This window comes from Pyxicephalus adspersus, chromosome 2 (assembly GCF_032062135.1).
Source record: "Pyxicephalus adspersus chromosome 2, UCB_Pads_2.0, whole genome shotgun sequence".
In the NCBI taxonomy this organism is placed as follows: Eukaryota; Metazoa; Chordata; class Amphibia; order Anura; family Pyxicephalidae; genus Pyxicephalus; species Pyxicephalus adspersus.
In genome coordinates, this window is record NC_092859.1 from 71,539,410 (window position 1) to 71,562,339 (window position 22,930).

The 22,930-nt window shown below is 35.8% G+C and overlaps 1 protein-coding gene across 1 annotated transcript in view; it reads right to left on the reverse strand.

Annotated features, from left to right (window-relative positions):
• Nucleotides 1-19,217, reverse strand: part of PDE6A (phosphodiesterase 6A) — a 46,633-nt gene extending 27,416 nt beyond the window's left edge. The window contains exon 1 of the mRNA XM_072400979.1: nucleotides 18,515-19,217. Within this exon, the coding sequence (XP_072257080.1) occupies nucleotides 18,515-18,988 (474 nt within the window). The 5' untranslated portion in view covers nucleotides 18,989-19,217. The remainder of the gene's footprint in view (nucleotides 1-18,514) is intronic.
• Between the last annotated feature and the right edge of the window lie 3,713 nt (nucleotides 19,218-22,930).

Below are 22,930 nucleotides of genomic sequence, written 5' to 3' on the forward strand. Positions count from 1 at the left end.
TTTATTTTAATGCTTTAACAAATGGAAGAATGTATATATAGCTAATAAAAAAGTAATACTTTACACCAGAAATATAATCACAGGACGTTGTGCCTGTTTATAAAATGTCACATGAAGTAATTACCCCAGTTTTTGCTGCATTTTCTGATAAAGATAACTTTGCCTACTCAACTTTGTTTTCAGTTTATTTCCAGTAATTTAGACCAGCCTAAACCTGAAATAATTTATTATTTTCTATGCATTTAATTTACTTCCCAGATATTATGCAGAAATAAGTCAGATCTGCTATAACACCAATGACCTGCAGATGGCAGTCTTTGCTCATATTTTCTTACTCTTTTAATGTGAATCCTTGCAGTTATGTAATTTTGTCTCATCGTTAAACAAGAAGAATTTTGAATACTGAAGCATTGTCCACAATATTATAACATTTAATTAAAATAATTGTAATATAAAAGAATTAAAAAAAATTATATTGTAGTGCTATTTATATTATACTTTGCTGACATTTATATTATAGTGTATTGATATTTATATTTTGTAATTATATTTTATAATTCATTTATGTTTTTTATACCAACAGATCTGTTATTGTGGTATATCTGTTATAGTGGCCAGAAGCAAAATGTACTTGAGAAAAACAGATTAATGCATAGAAAAATATAGGAAAGGTCAATGTACCCACAACTAAAAAGGGACCTTCTGTCCTGTTGTTGGTGCTGTTCAGTATGGGAGGTATACTGTAGCATCGGTTGAGTATCTTTTGTCTCATGTTCCTTAAATGTTTAAAAAAAAATCTGGTTTTACATTACCATAACCAAAGTACTAAAACTGTGTATTATGAGGATATACCTAACCAAACCATTTAATATATATCAAATTAATCAGACCCCTGCACTACATGTTTAATAATAGGTCTAAAGGAGATTGTACAAATAGATTGTTCTCTCCAGCCCCTTCCACCACCTAGCACTTTTCAGTAACCACCTGGACTGTTTAGGGTGGTTACTAAAAAGTTGGATCCCAATGCTTCAGATTCAATCATCCAAGGATCCTTGTAATATTTTGGGGATACTTTCAGGGGAAAATCCACCCAAGATCCCTAAACCAGGTCACATGTTCCCTGCTGGACCGCCCTTTAAATAAAATAAGGAGCATACAGTAGCCACCAAGACATAACAAAGCCACAACTTGTCTTGTTCCCTCAGTGATGCCCAATTTGAAGAACATGTAACTTACAAGCCTGCAGATGCTATAATAAGCCAGTAATGGAGATCCTTGACGTACAATTTCACAGGCCTATGAATAAAGGCTGCAGGGGTTAAGGGTGTAATGCTTGTTCTGTCTATATTTGCCCCATGTTACCCTTACTTTTGGCCAATGTCTTTTTCTAAAACACAAAAATCATGATAAGTATAAGCAAGGTAAAACAAAATAAACAGTAATTTTGGTGCAGCATTGTTATCATGCAAACAATGAACTGGCTCCATTGATGTTCAAGGTTACGTTCATGTCACTGCAGTGTAAATAAAACCTTTGCTCACATATATTCAAGTCTGGCAAGTTGTATTTTGTATCACAAGTCCTTCCTATGATTTTCTTTAGTTCCATGTGCTTCCGTGCTCACATTTTAAAGTCCGCAGCATGACAATGTTTAGGAAAAAACATATTGTCTTGAAGCATATCAGGATGATTAGACAGTTTGTTCACATTTGTTTTGCAATTTGTAATAAAAATTTGTTATATGCTACTAGTTAAAGCTTTTATAGGCCATTTCAGATTTGTGGTTGAGCGCAATGCTCCACCACAGGCTTAACCGTGCTCCCACCCATTTTGTGAAAGCAAATGCCATGGATTACAGTACTTTATCTTTTGGCCATATGGTTGCTTTTCTTACGCTGGAGGAAGAACTGCACCCCAACCACATTCTACTGTACTCAACTGCATGACAAAGTAGTTGTCTAATGCTGCCCTTGACAATAAAAACCACATAAAAGTTTACTTGACCTCCTGGGAGCAACTAGCCATGTGAGTGCGAAGGGGCCCTAAGTAATTTGGGGTTGCCCCTGCTTTAGGGTATACAGAAGTTATATATTGCTGATCAGCTGCCCAGTAAGAAATGGCTTCTCGCACAGTAGTAAAACATACCATTTATTGTGTAGTAAAGTCACCAGTTGTCCTAGGTCCTGATTACTAGCACCATTTATACCCCTTTCCCCCAGTTTTATTTTGTTCACAGGAAACGATCTCTCCCACACCTATTCACTGTCTTTTTTTTTGTTTGTAGTGTTCAACTAATATTAATCATCTTAGGTATTTTCTTATATTTCACATTTTTGATTTTGTAAGACACAATTTATGCTTTACATCTTCTTGTTTTTATTGTATGCTAACACTTTGTTGATTAGGTATGAGATTCTATGTACATGGACTAATTATAGTTTTGGTATTGAACCGTGCAAATATGGAATCTGTAGTCAAGATCTGATTCTGTACATTAAAGATATCTACAGACATCTCACTGTCATGGGTCAGTTGAGTTTTTTTCAGTTTGCCTGCTTATTATATCATGAAGTGAACAGACAGGTTTGGAACTTTGAAGAGTTTTGACTAGATTGTAGGATTTTTATGAATTTAGCTGTTTAGAAAACATCTGAATATACAGGTGGAATGTGTAAAAGGGAGCTGCTTAACCTGCTAAAGAATTTTGTATATATGTCAACCCAGTTCTGATTTATTTACAGCTCTACAACACAAAATATTCCTGCTGGCAGTGGAAGATTCTCTGCTGTAGTTATACTTTCCATTATAAGGCTCATCTATACCGGGCCTGTGAATGGACAATGAAAAGAGAAGTGACACGCATATGAGCTCTATCTTCTCTATGTCACACTGCTCTTTACTCTTATTAGCATTCCTTTGCACAGCAGCACACTTATGTAGGTCTTTGTTGGTGCTTCTTCCTTCCTATCCAAGCTGTGTTGCACAGTAAACTGCAAAAGGTTGACACCAAGTCAGTATTATGTACTTATACTGGAAACACATTTCTAAATGTGTTCAGGATTAAAGAGCTGAATTCATTTGTACTGTTTATATAGTTGGCTGTATATGTCTGGAGTTTAGCTGAAGTATAAATATAAATATCACTTTTTATATTTGATCATATATGAAAACGTGAAACTTTTTTTTCCCGTTTAGTAGTAGCAAATACTTATTCATAACTACTAACACTGCAAATCATACAACTGTGTTGGGAAGCACTAAGGGCATATAAACTGTTCACTTTTGCGTTAGCCATTCAGTTATATACAGGCAATAAACATGATTTTTGTTTACATTTCCTTGCATATATTTTGGAATTCTTTGCAATGTGAATTTTCAACACATTCCCCAAGCTAAGTGAAATTACTTTGCTAACTGAACACCTAAAGCCCCCAATGTCTCCTCCTTATTTCTCAGCCTTTCCATGAAAAACAATACATAACTGTGCACATCGTCTTTTTGTACCCTTTTAATGAACTATGTAACATGCAGTGATTATTTTTCCATAAATTCTGATTATTTTCAATAAGGGATTAATATTTCTGTATTGTGAGCTCTATTTAGCAGACTTAGCAGATATCTGAAAACAACAGCTCTAAACTCTGGGTTCAAAGAACTTGACTGTACAGGATAACAAATCCTTTGATAAGTAGCCCAGTTCTCATATCTGTATTTCTACTGAGTATTTAGCTAATTCTCTAAATTCAACATTACACATACCATCACATCTATCTTAATTATACCTTTCAGCAGTGTTCTTTTTATATGCATTGCTATGGTTATATTTCTTAATTGGACTTTGAAATAATGGTATGTTTGTTTTTGGAGCTGGTATTGCTATTAGTTTTCAGCATGCAACTTTTAATTTGTGCAGGTTTTATTTTTGTCCTAATGTGGTAGAGATCTCAAAAACAAAAGTATCCTGTAACACTTATACAGAATTTTATACAAACATTTGCATAGCTTCTGATGTGTGATAACTATGCACCTTCAAAGATGCTGTGAGTGCTGTCACCCTTACACAGCAAATATGTTACTGGCAGGATCAAAAGTAAGAGCAATTAACAACAAAAAACTATAGTAAAAAAAATACCCTGAATATACAAAGTGAATACAGCCATCATACTTAGTAAACTGAATGCCTTTAGGTCATGCTTTGCCTCTCTCCAGAAGTGCTTTCCTTTACTAAGCATCTCTTCTCTGTAAATATGCAATGGTTACTTTGTGTAGGACTTCATCATATGATGTGTTTAGAACTCTCAGCCAATTAAACATGAGTTTTTTTTGATTGATTTGGTATTGACTGTACAGTTTATATAATTTTATTATGTTAATTTTTTTGAACATTAATAATATATATATGTATATAATAAAAAATGTAATATTAAATAGATTCTAACTAGTATGCTTTGTTAGCATAGTATGTAATATGCAACACTAAAAGTAAATAATAAAATATATACCTACATTTAAGTAACTGATAATATATATTTAATATTATAAAAGAAAAGAAGAGTATATAGAAGCATTTGTAAATGTGCTAACAAGCTCAGCTGCACCCCTGGGTTAATCTAAGACTGTTCTAATTAAATTAGGATTATAAGATTACTGGTGGCAATGTGTGTTCTTTACATAACTGTTAGAGATAAATGTCACTGAAAGTATTTAAATGTACTGAAGCATTGTTACATAATTATTATTATAATAACAAGTAGGTATCCATGATATGTGTAGTGTAATGTTTTTTAGGGGTTTACTATTTGTGTACTACACCATTAGAGTTGTTACCTAAAGTTACATAAACCTTTAGCAGTACAGTCAAATACACCAAACATGCAGTCTGCAGGCTTTCTACTTCAATGCATTGCTGGAAAGACCTTCTATGTGCTTTTTCTACTGGAAATGCAGAAAAAAAGACAAGTATCATCAAATCATTAACTTGACCCCATCAGGTGTCTGTGTGATGGCAGTCTGTCTTAAAGGTTAACTCAACTTGTTGGTGAGTGGTGAGCCATAATCAGCAAGGGTGCACAGCATTGCTGCCGATTACAACAAACACTAGGTCCTGGATCCTGTCTCACTGCTGTATCCCCGGAAACCATCATCTCTTTTGCTGACCTTTCCAGGTCCGCCACAGTTACATTTTATTATTATAATGTTATAACTGTTAATATGTATTTATATTGTGCAGTCCATATTCATGTTACTAGTAGTCCTTCAGAGGGGCTCACAATCTAATGTCCCTACATCCTTAAAACATTTTTTGGGGAATGCGGGAGGAAACCCACACAAACGCCATGCAGATTGTGTCCTGGCAGGGATTGAAACCTAGGACCTAGCACTGCAAAGGCCAGAGTGCTAACCACTGAGCCACCATGCTGCCCATAGCAGCAGTAATGGTGTACAGTAACTCCTGCACATGCATATCAACACTGATGATAGAACTCCTGCATATGCATATTGGCCCCCAGCATCCAGCCCTGTTTTTGGTGGTGCCAGGTGCCACTACTACTCTGTGTAGTATAAGAAAAAAATATTATACAAAAAACAAAAAGCCACCAGGAGCAGGTGGAAAGACTTTTTGGGAAGGGCACTTTACATGTCTGTTCTGCCAAAAACTTCTACCTCTACCTTTGGATCTAGTTCCACAATATTGTTATTCAGGTTTTATACCCCTAACGTGACTTGTAGCTCCTATCTTCACCCAATCATAGCACTGCAAGCTTTGGCACCACTGTACATTGTGGGTCCATCCTAAAACCCCATGTCATTGCTGTGTCCTGTAGTGACAAAGTGGTCATAGAATGGAATCACAACACACAGCAGGGGTCACAGACGTTCAAAAGTCTCAGAAGTATCCCAGGAGTGTTAAATGCTGAAGGGTATTATGGAGGCTCCAATGCTGGAATGAACATAAGGTAAGAGACATGAACGCAGGCATGTTTTCTTTTACTTACAAGTGAAGTTTTTCAGGTTATATGACACATGAAATACACATTATTCCATTATTGACCACCTTCCTAAAATGATGGAACTTTTTGTGTTCCTGTACAGAAACAGGTATACATATCAGGGAAGCTACAGTAGTCAGAGGTCAGAAGTCCTTTTTTGAGCATACCTGTTCTAGGCCATCAACACAAACGCCATCTACAGACCTGGAACACAGCAGAGACAGCACCTATGTTTCCCTTTGGAAGAGCGTTTAAAAATCAGCCTAAAGTAGTGCAATAATTTTGAATAACCAGATGATGGCATCACTGCCTGTTAGTTGCTTCTTTTTTATACACAAAGCATAAGGTGATGCTTTTGATTGAAGTCATCATAATATATAGTTGTTTTTTATTACATGTACTGTATAAGTACATCTTTGAACCATTTTTTAATACCACTAAACATAAGTTCTGCATACAAATCTGAGATACTGGCAGAAAGGCTAGACATCAAAAATCTGTGACTTGTGAGTACAGGTAATCCTATTTTTTTTTTAAATATAGAAAATTTATGTAATTCCCTTCTTAGTCACCTAAATGTAATAAGTTGTGACAGCCCAACCCCACACACACATTCTCTGAAACCTGACTAGTAAAATAGAGCGCTGGGTTGTCTGTCCCTGCATATTAAAGTCTTTTGGACTTGAACAGTACCCACCTTTATAGCAAAAGGAATAACCCATTTAGGTCTGTGGAGTATTGCTGTGTACACATGGGACCTGAACTACGCATTTACTGTCTTGACTTCTGAAAAGGTATAGGACCACAACCATCAGAGAAGGTAGGTAGAGCCTTCAGGGAATTAAAGACCTAGTGAGGCAACTCTTGTCCCACCTACCCGTCTGACCTGATACAAAAATACACCCCAATCCGCTCTCTTCGCTGGTCCAATGACCTACCAATGACTCCCTCTCTCATAACCTCATACACAACAACTTTTCTAGAGCTGCCCCAACTCTCTGGAACTCCCTCATCCTAGTCAGCTTGTTCCTACTTTCTGCACATTTCCACCTCCTGTGTCACTGTCTCTGTCATTTGCAACCCCTATTTAATATACAGGGCTGCGTAATATGTTGGCGATATATATGTATAATACAAAAATATGTATGAAAACATGAAGCTCTGTTTTAAAGCAAACCTTCACTAATTTTTTAATTTTTCCTTATCCCTTCTTGAATATTCACCCAGTTATTTTGCCTAGCTTTGACTAAATACCATATTTTGCACCCTTTTTCAGCCACTTTTATGGTCTAGGCAAGGATGATGTAGCCCTCTCTGCCAAAAGCCTCCTTGCATATTCCCATCACACGCACCCAGAGGCTTTAGGGCAGTCTACTAGCAATCTACAGCTTGCACACATGAGAAAGTCATCAAAGAAAGCTGACAGTATCAGTACACACATATATTTGGGAGTAGTGTAGTTCCTTTATCAGTAGAAAATTCACAGGGCAGTTGAAACAAGGACTTAATGTCATATTAGGAAATGCAATGGTATGCATATTAACCTATGGCAAAAGTCAGCAGCCAATACTGAGCAACCTAAAGAAAACTATTATGATATTTATGGTCCTTCAGGTTACTGCATATCCCCTTTTAACTATCCTAATATTTTTAACATTTAAAAAACATTTTTTTAAATAAAATATATTCCCATAGGCTGAGGGTTGTGACCTCAAATGGCCTCCCAGAATCCATTCTTGGTATTGCTAGATTTTTTTGATAACATATCTTTTCTCCTGAATTTTAGAAGATTAAAACAGCAATGTTCTGACACTGGGCACCCAGAGCTGGTTATTATGACATTACACCCTCGTAAATAGTGTGAACACCTCTACCACAAGCATTTATTTATATTATTTATTATTATTTTATTTATTTATATTATTTAGGAACACTTGTATTTCTACAAAACTAAAGTAATGGTTTTATGAAAATTTGACTCTACTGTGTTTTGTTTGGATGATGAGATGCAAGCAAATTTGCAGAGCCCATTATTGTTTTACAATAGACCTGCACTCAGTAAAACTGATTTACAAGTAAATGATAAGAGACTTTTACCATTTCCCCTGGATCATTTGATGATTATTGCTTACATTAAATAGAGAATAAATAAGTTGACTAGAATAAGGACAGTATACTGTTTTATGTATAAGACAATATTATCTTATCAACGTGTTTGATAAGGCTGCTCTTTTGAACATATGGCAAAGCTTTTAACAGGAAATCTTATACTCATGAAAACTCATATGACCATACCAGAAATACTGGCAAGCAACACATTAAACAGAACAAATACATAAAATGCTCTCCATCTAGTCATTTACAGCATCCGCATTTCAGGCTGAAATGTTCATCTAGAAATAAAATGCTTAGGAAACCATTTAGATCACAATGTAATCTAAACAAACAAAAAAACTCATAGCTACCCTTAACCCACACCTAACCTCTCTAAATACTATTTTACAGTCACATAACAGCTGGCACTACAATGACCCTCTAGGAAGGATACACCTATGTCAGGGGTGACCACACTTTTTTTGGCTTGCAAGCTACTTTTAAAATGACCAAGTCAAAATGATCTACCAACAAAAAAAATGCTAAACATTTATTTATTTATATAAATACTGAGTATACTTTATATTTAAAATATATATTGTTTATCTTCCATAACAGCATGAATATATATGGCACAATACAATTCTGTACATTTTTGGCCATTACCTTACTCCGATTACGTCCTAAACTGAATGGAATCAGCCAAAGTTGCATAGTCCAGATAGTAGTTGCTGGTAGCCAGCCTCAAACAGACTTCCAAATGATCATCAGTCATGGTGGAACGGTATTTGGACCTAATAACTACGCGCAGTAGAGTTTATTTGGGAAGGCAGGGCTCCGCGATCTACTCACGTTGCCTTTGCGATCTACTGGTAGATCGTGATCCACCTGTTGGGCACCCCTGACCTATGTAATCAGGATGACTTTATGCCATTCTCATACATATTTTTGAACAAAGTTCACATACTACTTCATCTTTGTATAAATTATAAACATGCTAAAGTGTAGATAGCCACAACTGTCATAAAGAACGGTTATGCCATTTTACTCTTCCCACAGTGATTAGTGAATTTCTTCATCCATACATTTTTTTATTGAACCAGCAATGTCATTCCTTTGCCTTGAAAGAGTAACCTTATTTTAAGTATTGTAGAATGTGACTAATAAAGAAGAAGGCTTAGTAAAAAAAAAAAAAGATAACCCGTACCAGCATTGACAAAATAATTACATTCATGCCTTTCTGTTTTTATTTTTATTATCACCTTTGTTTGTTTGAAAAATGTCAAAAAAAATACATTAAAAAAATGAGATTGAGCCTTTACACTAACCCTATGTTTTTAGTGTACTTTTTCCCAGATCATGTACTTTAAAACAAGTACTTTAAAGCTAGTTTTTATTCATCTCTGTATTGCCAACAATGAAGATGAAGAAATGAATGCTCAAAGTTGGGAACACAAGCCTATAAATACACCTTCCATTTACTTTCCTTTACTTATTTCTGCACAATTATGCCAGTCTACCAACGTTTTATGGTAAACAACCAGCAGGTGTTTCTAAGCTGTTGGGAACCATATGAAACTGACTGAATCAGGTATGTCTTATTTTAACGTTAGGAATATGGGAATAGTTATCTACATAGTCTGGGTAAAGGTACTTTTGGAAATCTTTTTCTGTCAATTAGTGGATTGTCAACTAAGTTTCATTGTTAGTACTGCCCATTGCCCGGCTGTCCATTGCACTGGACTAGCTGCCTGGTAGAAGATACCATTTTTAACGAACTATTTCAATAGTGCCCTATTTAAATAGTTATTTGTTATAAAGAAAAATTGTTAGAATTTTTTTACATCCTGCCTGTAACCAGGTATTATTCTTTAGCCTTTTGTTTGAATCTGAAAACAGTTTTAATACACACCAGAATCCATCTCTTCAATAATTAGATCTCCAAGGTACTGTATGTTGCCTGCAATTATTGATGTTTTAGGCATACTGGTACTATTGTATTGATTTGAGTGGATTAGTGCTATTACACATTTTGTTTATTATGTAGGCTCTATTTGTAGGTAATGCTGAAAGCTAAACAGAGCTACTATTGTAATATTGTACATAGCGTGTAAACTGCTGTATTAAATATTGGGAAGCATTACTAATTTTCAGTCACAAGAAAAATAAGATCAAATAAGATCACTGTTCAACTGTGATAACTTTAGCAAAGCAATTGTGATGATGATGCATTATTTTATTCTGACCAGCATTTCCTGCTATTATCAGTACAAATTATTGACATAGCTGTGAATGTAAAGCCCTACTATTAATCATATTGCAGAATCTGGTTAGACTACATACTGAAACATGATGAAATATTTATCAGGCTAAGCTCTGGATCTCCAATGTCAAAATGGCTAATACATTTACTATTGGGGCATCTTAAAGGGACCATAGCCAGAGACTAGTGCTGAGTAATTCAGCTTTAACTTATATGATTTAAAGTTGATCCTAATTGAAAAAGTGACGATTTGCTATTTTCATGTGAAATATCTAGAAATTTTATTTGTGTCTAAGCTAAACCCTGAAACATATGTCATTTGTCTTGAATTCCTCCTGAAAAATAAATTTCTTGTGCCTTTTAAGTGACTATTTACAGTGAAAGTTCTTAAGTTGGCCACACATGTATCAATATGATGATCATTAGATAGTGATTAAAATGAAAACTGAAAGGAGTCAAAACCACCAACCTTCCAATCAATGGATTTAATAGGTTCTCTAATAATTCACTGGCAAGTCAATCCGCCGTGGTAGATTTTTTTCATTCATTTTTGATCATTTAATACACCATCTGCAAATGAGTCTGACAATAAGTTGGCTTTTATCACACTGAGATACAAGTCATGATTGGCCAGTAATGGGGGAAAGATCAGCTACAAGTAGCCTAGTACGTCCAAAGTTCAAGTCCTAAATCCAGGCTTCCTTACCTCTCTGCGTACATGCAAGGGAATGCCGGTGCAGCTCAGCTTTTTATCAGAAACCTGGAGTGATGGGGCAAGTAAGACACATTTTTGCAGAAGGGTCATCACCTGTCCCTTTCTGCAATAAAGTTCTGCCTAATCATACAAACTTAAAAGTGGAGCTTTAGTTTCACTTTAAGGACAACACAGCAAATATACTCTGTTTAGATTCTTTACAGCATCTGTTTCTTTTACTCATTATATTTTTTTCTGATCATACTTTATCATGTAATCCTATATTCACAAATATTACCACATCATCATCATTTCTTCTTCAAATCATAGTACTATGATTACCATGACTCAGAATCTGGCCATACTCAGTGGTGCAGCTTGGCACAAACCGTTGAACATCAGGGCCTGATGAACAATATGACCTAGAGCTTTTGTGAATTACTTTAATATGCCCAACATTCCCAACCCTATAATTCCATCTGGAACTATTCTGCTTACCCCTTACCTCTTGTATCTAAAAAATCCCAATCCTCATACCTCTCCCACGCCTAAAATCTCCTATACATTGCATCATATGCCACCTTGCAGGTGATGGGGAGTACTTTTTGTATGGATTACCATGCATTTTAAACCGCTCAGGACAAATAAGTAAATACCTAAAAGCTCAGTCATAAAGTCTATTGAGAAGAATGGGGCACAAAAGTGCAGCTAACATATTATTAGGGATCAATGCAGGGTTTTCTAAACTACCTGATCAGCTGTTCTCTCCAGCATACAGTTTCATTTTGATCAGATAGCAGTACATTTAGTAAGATTATTTAGATAACCCTGTACTAGAAAGATTATGATATACGTATGTTCAAGTTTATAAATGTTGCAGTGGCAATTTACTACCTAGTCCCCTATCAAAAAAACATAACAACTGAATGTTTGAGCAATAAGATATTGCCAAACTGAAAAAACAAATAATTACAAGGCTGTAGGTAAAAAGCTAAAATGTTAACCTAGTGTTCATTTTTACATGAGAAATTTCTACACCTACTCTGTGAAATATTTGACTAGGTAGCATTGCTTAATCCGTACTGGGAATAAAGTTAAAAAGACACAAAGTAATACAAACCTCAAAACAGCAGTGTCAGATAGATGTTGTTCTGACAGTAGCTACGTAAGAATGAGTGATTTACTAAAAAATGGAACAAAACTCTCACAACCTGCATGAAAATTGATTATAGTGTCAAGCAAAATGCTAGTTGACAGAGTTGCAATTCTGACAGATTACAGACCTCAAATGCTAACTAAATCTCCATAGGTCTTAATAATGCATTTGTTAAATTCCAAAGAAAAAGCAAAATTTGAATAGACTGTATATACTTGGAATGTCCAAAGACATAAAACTGAAACTGCTAGGACAGAAATATAGAAATTACTATTACTGATTTGACTTTTAAAGGCGTGTACTTGAATTCTGACTTTCTTTTTCAATTTGACACTGTGACTGACAGGGGACAAATATACAGATTATGAAAAAGGCTGAACTTTCCTGCAAGATTGTTTGGGGATACTGACCTAATTAGTAGAAACCACAGGATCAGTGTGAGGGCCTTGAAGTCTACATATTTGAAAGCCAGGTCAGTAATGGCTGCCCCCATATTTTAATCCTCACCAGTTTATTTAAATGGAAAGTTGAAAAGTAGTTTAAGTCTATCAAAAAGAGAGTTTTTTTGTAACTAGATATAGCAGAGCTACTGTAGCATAAACTAGCTATTGATACATTTAATTTAAGGTTGCTGATTGTGAATTCCCTTATTGCCAAGACGTCTACCAGCTGCCAGATAAAATAATTAATATATACCAAAATGTTATTCTATTACAGAAATATTTGGACAACATGCCTTTACCCAATACATTTTCCCCATTAGAAAAATTAGTTAGTTTACTCTAGCCCTAAATACTCTAAATCAGACATTTCCAAGTATAATTTTGGCACAAGTGCTGATCCATGTCTACTGATACAATTGACAGTTGACTACTTCTGTGTTTATACAATATCCTTTTTTAAGGTCAAAATGCTACACATGCTCAACTACTGCTTAAGAGAAATTATTTTACAAGGAACCTTGCAGTTTTTCAAAACATGCTTTAAAAAAACAAACACTTTACATAAAATCTAAATCCTCAATTCAAGGGAAAGGTAACAATAACTCTAGGACGAGCATGTGTTAAGATATAATTTGATTTTTAATGAGGAACTCTCATCAGGAATTTCTAGTTAGGACAGACTCTTAATTAGAAAAAGTGGTCCCATAGAAAAAACTTTGTCCCCCCCAGCACACCCACAAAAAAACAAAACTTCACAACCACTTTAAAATAATTAATTGCATGGAAGCCTTACATCTGACATACCAAAGGCATCTGCCTTGCCTCAGTATCATCTACCTACAGTTCTGCACCGTGTGGGCATCCTTGGTCCTTCTCCTTATACATGCAGTTACTGCCCTCTGTTTAATTTATATGCCATCAAACCACAATCAACATATTCTGGCAGTCTAATGAACATGAGGTTTAGAGTTGTTCTTTGTAACCCTGCAACATTCGACATTACAAGATGATGTAGGGACACTTAGCTTGGAAGAGCAGTGTTGCCAAACTGTGGTGTTCTCCTGATTTGCACTGGAAATAATTAGCTGTCTAAAGATGGGAAAGCTGCTAACATTTTTTTGAGGTTTTAGTTTAGTGCACAAGAAGTTGGAAAGGCATTGGATTTCTGATGCACTTAGCTGCAAACACAAACTAATGCTGTTGCCTCACCACAATAAATTATATTTTGTTTTGGAGTTATATATGTTTTAGGGCAAATCTGTTCTGAAATAAACATTTCTAGATTTGGTATACCTTAAAATAAAAGAGATAAAATGATAAAAAATAAAAAGAGAACAAAAATGTTTGTTACAAAGTTTAGAAACACTTTTTATTCTCCCTGATCCTCGGCTGAGCATCACATCAATATTGTACAGTAGTCTGTAATAGGTGGAGGTCAGCAGGAAGAATTAATGAGGACTTTGAGGGATCCAGGAGACTAATATTCCCAGAAAATGAAGATTTCTACTGAATGGAGTAGTGTTCTTGTAGCACAGCTAATGGGAAAGAAAAATATTCTCTCCCCTCTTTGAAACTGTCCTTAACCTTAACCTTAATAACCTTAGAATTATCCAACATTTCCAACCCTGAAAAATAGCCAATGGGCACTTTTGAAGAACTTAGCCATACTAAATCTTTTTCTGCAAGTATTGTTTTTCTATTTAAAAAAAATAACACGTGTAACCTGAAAAACTTAATCTTCCCCATCTTTATTTGAATGGAGAAAAATTATAAAAGCAGGTTTGCACAAAAAAACATATGAGAACAGAAACCGACCACAACATTTTGAAAAAAATTGGGGTCTCTGCTTACATTGACATGCTTTTGTGAAATTGTCACTGCTGCATATTTTGTATTGTATTTAGGAAGAAAAGGTAAATTGTTAGCTTGTAAGGAATTAGTTTATTGTTATACACAGCATGTAAAACGCTGTCACATTATTCTAAGAAAATCCTTTCTCTTGTTTTGAAAACGTTTTTATGACAGGGTGGCTTCAAGAAAAAAGCCTGCGCAGAATCTTTCTACCATACCAGTCCTGATACAATTCAAAACAGGTATCATAGGATTTATTTATACACCCCTCCCTCTTTGTTAGATTTAGAATGAATAAATAATAATAGCAGTGCCCACATTTGTGTAGCCCTTTTCCCCCAAGGGTCTGGAAGTGATTGTGATCTTTTCAGGCCTACATGGACCACCACAGAGAGAAAATGAACTCTCACTACACTAGAACAGAAATACCAGGAAATAGAAGCTTAGGAGGTTTTTAATAAAGCTCTTCTCTACTCTTCTTGCCTTTTAACTGGTCAAGTTATGAGGGTGGTGTTATCAGGATCAAAGAAGGGAACAAAAGGGTGTAAAGATCCAAAATCTTTTGGGAGCCATTTTTTTACTTTTTAATAATTTGTTTCACATGGTGGTAAACATTTTTACTTTATTGTTTAAAAACTGTCATTTTTTAAATGTCTGATGATGTCATGGTTGTGGTGAAATATGTTTTTTTGTCTGAAATTAGAACATTTGTATTTCCATCTAGTGCTTTAGTTCTTGTAGTCAGTCATTTTAATAAAGGACAGTGAATAGGGGCATTGTAGGCCTCAGCAATAATCACTTTCCTATAGCAATTTTCCTAAGCAAGAGATAGTTATTCAGGGATATTGCAGGATTTAGTGCTCTCTCCTCTTCCTTTAATACAAGAGATATCAACAGAGCAAGAAAGAGTATAATACTTAGGAGGTTCTTTTTTTTCTTTTTCGATCTAAACAGACACTTACATGAGAGGATAGTGTTTTGCTTTGTAATTTGTAATAATGTCCCTTGTTTTAACAGTGAATTAAACAAATGTCTAGGAGCAAAGTTGTGACTAAATTTGATGGAAGGTTTAATGGCCTAAAGGTTCTAACAGGTTTTTACAGTTTAGTAAAGATATGATACAAGAGCCAAGTATCCATAAATATAAACAATAATCAGATCATTCTTCTCAGTGCATTTCAGTACAAAAATTCCTGAATGAATAATTCATGAAAGGGCTAAATAGATTCTTTGAGATAAAACAGGAAATGTGAAAAGGAAACAGGTCAGCCCTAAATTTCTTGCAAAATTAACAGTTTATCATACATATTAGGAGCTATATTAAACTGCTTTAGATAGTATATTAAAATATATAGGGAAAAGATGAAGGAGGTAGTTTTATGTTGCCTGCCACCCTCTTTGCTAGTAGAAGGGGGTAAAATACAAAGGGTACTTTATTGGAGTTTGCATTTCCAAAGAGTTCCTGGTGTTAGTGTCTGCTTTCCTTTCTGCATTTTCAGCACCATCCTAAAATGTATCCACCTCTGTAAGTTTTTCCTTTAATTTCCCCACTGATTTGTTTTAGATACACTGAGGAAGGATTACATCATCTGTCGTTTTCATGTGTTTTGGGAAGTTTTGCTTCCTATCTTATCCAAGGGACAACCAGAGCATTTCTAGTCACTAAATTCCCTGTTTAATGGTCTATGGAAAGCATTGTCTTTTTATATTCCTTTGTCACTTAAGGTTTAGTGTCTTTGGCTCTCCAATGAATTTGCCATTGAGAAATGCACTCCTGGGGGCTTTGTAGGAAGTTCTAATCTTAGACATGTAACAGTTGTAGTATAAATATACTGGTATGAATGATATCATGTAATAATATAAATGATAAAAATGAAGTAAAGGAGTAATGGTTCAGGACCACTGTAAATTGTGCAATTGACCACTTTGGGCCTTGAGGTAATTACGTCAATGATTATGTAGAGATATTCTATTAGGATAATAAAGCTTATACCAATTATATCGCTCTATTTGCTTTCAAAGCAATCCAGTAATAGAGCACCTGTTGGATGTATTAGTTTTTTGCATTCATACTTTTGCAGGCCAGGAATAATGTGGACATATTAACTATATATGTTTATCAGGTGGTTTGAATGTTTTAGGTTGTAGGCCTTAGTTTTAATATTCTGTTAAAGTCTAGCCTACTTAGAGCTAATAGGTGATGGTATGTATTAAATGAAGGGGCTAGGTATAAAAGAAAACTGAGTGACTGGATTGCTTATTGGTAAAAGTATTTTTATCACCTTGGTATACCTGCTTGTAAGTTTGTATTGTTGTCTATTAGTTTATTTGGTCACAAACGCAGGACGGGTACCTTTAGGAAAAGTGCTAATTGCATGTCCACTTAATGACTATCAGGGCCACATTTTTATTCAGGCTTTTCTGACCAATACTATGAAATGAGGAACTAAGAAACTGAGGCTCAGGTATCCATTAACCATTTCCAAACAAAGTGCCAGAGGGTTGATATTTACATTTAAAAGACAAAGCTTGGTGATCCAGCAAACCTGGAATGGATTTCTAAAAAGTAAATTGCTATTTGTTAGCAAATGTTTTAAATTCTGGACCAGATCCATTCCAGGTTTGCTGGATCACCCAGCTTCACCGATGAAAGTATATCCTCTCCAACCTTGAAGAGCTTTAATAAATCAGGCCCATTGTGACAATGATAGCCAATGTCAGAACTTGTAAATAGCTGACTGGTGTTTTTGCGACATTCTGTGGTGGTAATATTTCCAAAGGTTGAACTGAACAATGTATTCCAGGGGGTACTAAACTTAAGTAACTAAAGTAAAAAATAATATATATAATAATAAATAAATAGAAGAGGCAGGTATATGTTTGCTTAAAGCTGCGTACACACGTCCAATGGTTCTCACCACGATAATCGTCTCGGGACCAATATCGGGCGAGAATCTGGCCTGTGTACAGCGCCAGTCGTCCATCGTCTGAATGACCCTCTTGGCAGATCCACGGACGATGGACAACTATTGATCCTAATGCAAGGGAAGGGGAGAGCGCGCAGCAGGGTGTCGCTCCGTCGTTCTCCCCCTCCCCTCTGCATAGAGCAGAACCGTGCTGTATGTACAGCACTCGTTCATCCATCGTGGAGTGCTAGTCGTTGGAAAGGATAGTGAAAGATTCTTTCCAACGACTATTATTGCTCGTGTATTTGCGGCTTTAGTGTGGTGCTGTTCTCTCTGGTTTTTGGTGAGTCTACCCCCCCCAACAGTTTTCTGCAGGCAGCCTGTGGTAGGTGGACCTGTTGAGTCTTGCATAGGCCATGTACAATACACTCCTCATTTTTGGCTATTGAAAAATATATTTTTAAATCAACTGCAGTTTATCTTAAAGGTAACTGTCTTAATTATCAATTTAAAATATACAATACACAGCAGGCATACCCATGTATGAATAACAGATATCTCTATATTTCTATAGACAGATTCATATTTAGTAGAATACTAGTTATACTTCGAGTCTCCTTGACATGCCTTCCACCTGTATCATCCTAATGGGATTATCTTCTCAGACACATGTGAGCTCTGCAGGGCTTCTATTGAATTACCCACATGCACATTTGCTGGTAAAGCTACTTGGTCACTCTGTTTTAAAAACCAAATTTCCCTTTACAAATCCTAAATCTGATTGCTGTTTAGCTAAACTTTTTTATTACTCTCAGGGCAAATGTTAAGAAAACACGTTCTATTCTTCCGTGTGATATAGGCATATGGCATGATACTCACTCTTCTGCAACTGATTATAATGAAAAGGGTTTATTGCCAGATTAGATATTTGTTTGTATTGTAAATAATTTGTTGAAACTACATGGTATTAATATTATGCCTTTTATTCTGATTTACAATGCATTACTCAAAAGCTTAAAGGCTTAAGCATTTCTTTTCTTACAGGCCAAAGAAAACAACATTTGGAAAGGACATTTGACTTTGTGTTAAGTACATTTTTCATGATATCACTCACCTCAATCACATTTTGAACATTGACTATTTTCTTAGACTGTGCCACAAATCCCAACACTCCAGTATCCAAAGGAAAAACAATCTCAGAGTCTGGTACTACCAGACAGTTTTCCATGATGGCATCCTTGTTCACATTGAAAAGTCTGGTAGCTAATTCGCCTGTACCGTTTCTCATACGGTACATGAACAAGCTCATTCGTTCTGCCTGAATAATGAAGGAGAGCCTCTTGAGTACATTGAAGACACATCTTTCAACATTGAGGTTATCCTGGAACCCTCGAATTAGGTCAAAGACTATTTCGCTTTCCTCCACGCTGCTTAGATCATGATAGGTGCTAAAGTCCACATTGGTCTTTTCTGTGCTCAGTAGCTCAAATAAAATTCCAGGTCTGAATTTACTATCATAGTATTCTTTGGCAAAAACAGGATTGGCGTCTAAAAACTTCTCTACTGCCTCCTCCGTCAGCGCGCTCATGTTGAGTACAATATGGTGTGCTCACGGTGTCCCTTCCCAGGATGCCTCTGAATCCAGCAGAGATGACTAATTAAAACAAAAATATATATGTAAATGTTTATATAAATATATATATATATAAACCCAGGGAAATTCAGGTATCCCCTGGGTATTTCTCCTTCAGGGGATAGAAGGAGATCTCCAGCTCATGCCATCTCCTTGTTCTGAGCTGTAAGCCTGATTTGGAAGCATACGTGTAAGATGATTCTTAGCAAGGCCAGCATTATTCCTCTAATAGTGAAGGTGAAATGGGGATTACCCTGATCATTTTAAATGGTCACATGACACCCCTGTAATCCAGTAACCAATCATAACAAAAGCTGAAACCTATTGCCATTGATACTGAATCCACTGCAGTTGGCAGATTAGGGAAGGCAGCATGTTTATAAAGGAAGACTTGTAACAATATCTTAGACTCGCTTGCTGTTGGGCTGAATTCTAAAGTCAGTTTTAGGATGCAGCCACAGTCCCTGTATTGTATTCAGATTTACATACACATGCAACAAAACTTTGTTTTGCTAGATATGCTAGATATGTTAGATATATAAATACCTATCATTTTATATATTGCTTTTTCCCTTATGAATGAAGTTGTAGGATTTGTATTTGATATGACATTATATATGACATTGCATAACTTACCAGGATAAGGTTCCTTTTTTTTTTCTGACAGTGAGATTTGAAAATTACAGTCACATGGCGGAAAATTAAAATTGTTATCCGTGTGAATTGAGCCTAATAAGAAAACTGAGATTGAGAAGCCTTTGTTGTTCTCTAGAGCACAAAGTAATAACAGGCTGAAACATTAGATGACTCAGACATTTTTTTAGATGTTATAGGAACTCAAGATAAGCAAAACTGGATGTGTTATAATATGCATCACAAATCTTTAAAGCAGACCTTAACTTAGAATTTTCGCTTTACATTAAAATGTAGACAACCCTTTTATTAATTAGTATATATTAATTACGAAAAAAAAAAAAGGGTGCAGCCCCCCCTTTCTTGATCACATTTGTCACACATCCTGGGAGGCTCTTGGCTGCTCTTTCTGTGCATGCCCTGAACTCGGGCATGTGCAGAAGGACCCCTTTCATCAATATTGCCCATCTCAGGCATGCGCAGTGAGATCAGCAATCTTTTTTTCCAATCTTTGTCACCCGATCTTGAGCCTGTGCGGTGCGAGATCAGGTGACGCCGGAAGAAGAGAGAAGAAGATGTCTGCGCCCAGTGCTCCTTTTGTGCCCGGCTGAAGACAGATACCAGGACACTGCGGGACCCGATTAAAGGTAAGTGTATTTTTTTTAAGGAATTTTGTATTTTGCCTGAAATCCTCTTCTAGGGCAGATGTTAATGGATGAAAATTTAATAGAGTCCGAAACTCCACCTGCACCACACTGTGGGCAGCACAACTGCAATTGCTCCCTTACCTGCATCATAAAAGGTTTGTAAAGCATATTAGGAGGTCCAGCTGTGTGCACATATAACTGTTTTTCCTAAACTGTGCTTAGCAAAACTTCCAATGTCGCCCAATGCTTGCAGCTTTGTACTTCTGTAATACAGTGTACATATTTTTGTTGTTTTAATTATCATAGTATGTTGGAAAGCACAACAATTGGCAGCAACAACACTCTTCGGATACTAAAATAATAAGGCAAAGCTGAAAGCAAACTGAAGCGTCTTTTACAACAAGGGACCATGAATTGAAGGCTTCATAGTTGGACAGCTGGTCAACTTTTTAATAATGTTTTTGAGTATTCTTGTAATTCTGGTTATTTATTCATGTCTCCCCATTCCCATTTATTCATGTCCCCCCATTCATGTCTAGTGCTGAATGGCTGAGAAACGTAAAACCTCAGCCAATCACAGAGCACTAGGGGTGAATGGAGAGCCTTGTCCTCATTTAACCCCTAGTGCCCTGCGATCCCTTACTGTCAGAAGGAGTCCCAGGGCTGTGCTCATGTCATGATTGCAGCCCTGGAAATCATCCTGTCATTGGGATAACCTGTAAAAAAAAAGTTTAGATACACAAACACGCAAATTTAATAAAATAATTTAACATTAAAGCCTCGTCCTATTTTTTACACATATTTTAACCCTTTACGGGAATGAGTAAGGGGTTTTATGTACCCCAGTACTCATTCCCCAGGGTGGGGTGGTAGAGATCTGGGAGTTTCCTTATTAAAGGGGGCATCCAGAGTCCAAAGTCCTGCTAAAAATGTTTATAAAAGCCCCCATTGTTTTCATTGAAAGCTTTCATAAAAAGCTTAAAAACGCTTGAAAAAACCTCCATTGAGTTCAATGGAAGCATTTTCAAGCGTTTTCCTGCATTTTCCCACGTTTATCCAGCATTTTAATTTTTTAAACGTTGCTTAGGATAATGCTCAAAAACGTGCCTGAAGGAAACGTCCTGGTGTAGATTAGCGCATTGGAATGCATGGGGACTTCAAACATGGGCTTTGAAAGCCTCAGGTTAAACACTGGGGAAACAGTCCATGTAGACTAAGCCTTACTCTTTAAATGACAATATTCAAGGGAAGCAAGTGAATCCTTAAGTATGCAACCAGAATAGTCATGTGCTAAAGAAAACCAGTATACATAGATATATGTATGTTGTTATAGCTGATAGGGATACTTATTGTCATCAGGGGGGTTCTAACATTCAGGACATGACCTTTCATAGGTAATTGGTAATAACAGCTTATATAGACCACCCAACATCAAACACAGGGATTATGGCACATAGTTAACTCATTAGGAGCCACAAATATCAGCACTTAGTAAATTCATTGAGAGCTCCAAAAATAAATGTATACATTTCAAATTTAAAATATAATTATGGAAAATAATCAACTCATTTTCATCTTTTTGGTATTTTGTGGAGTTTTTGAAATAAAAAACAGTTTACACTAATATTGGGTATTTCCAATATTTTTTGGAAAGACGCATCAGTCTTTTTTATTCTTGGAAGTAACAGCCATCATTAAATGGCTCACTGGGATAAGGTTGAATAGAGCAAGATTGACCGGTGATCAAGGAAAAGGAGCTATTACTTCCTTATGATAAAAATGCACCTTGACTGTTACTTTGTTTGAACAGTCCACCTAGTCGTTGAGTGCATGAACATATTGGTTAAGGATTATTTATGTATGAGAAAAAAATATACTGTGACAACGAATATACTTTAAAGAATTGTTTTTCATGTATTTATTTGTGAACTATAAGCTATGACTTGGACTAGTTTTTATATTTTTTTAATTTTAGTGCCACTCTGTATTTATCTTGTTATATGTAGGAATAATTGTAGGAATAATTACACCAACAGTAGCTGCTTTTTTAGCATTACAGCACAATTTCTTTTATTCATAAATGATACATTAGGTTGTTTTTGATAATACTAGCTATCTATACTTATGAACAGCTGGCCCCATTCACTCAACATATACAGACTCAGAAGGCAAGATGCAGAGAAAGAGGAAGTTCTACCTGTTTTAATTTCAAACTAGAGGATCCATGCGTAGCAGAGGTTAAGGATACGACTGACTTAGAAGACGAAATTGAGCAACCTCAAAAAGTTAAGAAATATCTTTTTTTCATAAAGAAGGAGAAAGATATCTTTCTCTTATAAAGGAGATAGAGAAATTTGTTTAGAAAGAAGAAAGCGGAAGAAAAAAAATATGCATAAGCAACTGGATGGGAAAACTTTATACATAAAAAAATATCACAAGATACACAATTTCTGTTGGCCCCAGGTAGTAGATGCTTCAATCATGAGATTAGTAAAGCCTGTTACCCTACCACTTGCAAGATGCCGTCTCATTCTGAGGTCCTTCAACACTACAAGGTTGACTTGGATCTAAAGAGGGCGTATATAGCAGCAGGAAGCACATGCAACCTGGCAAAGAT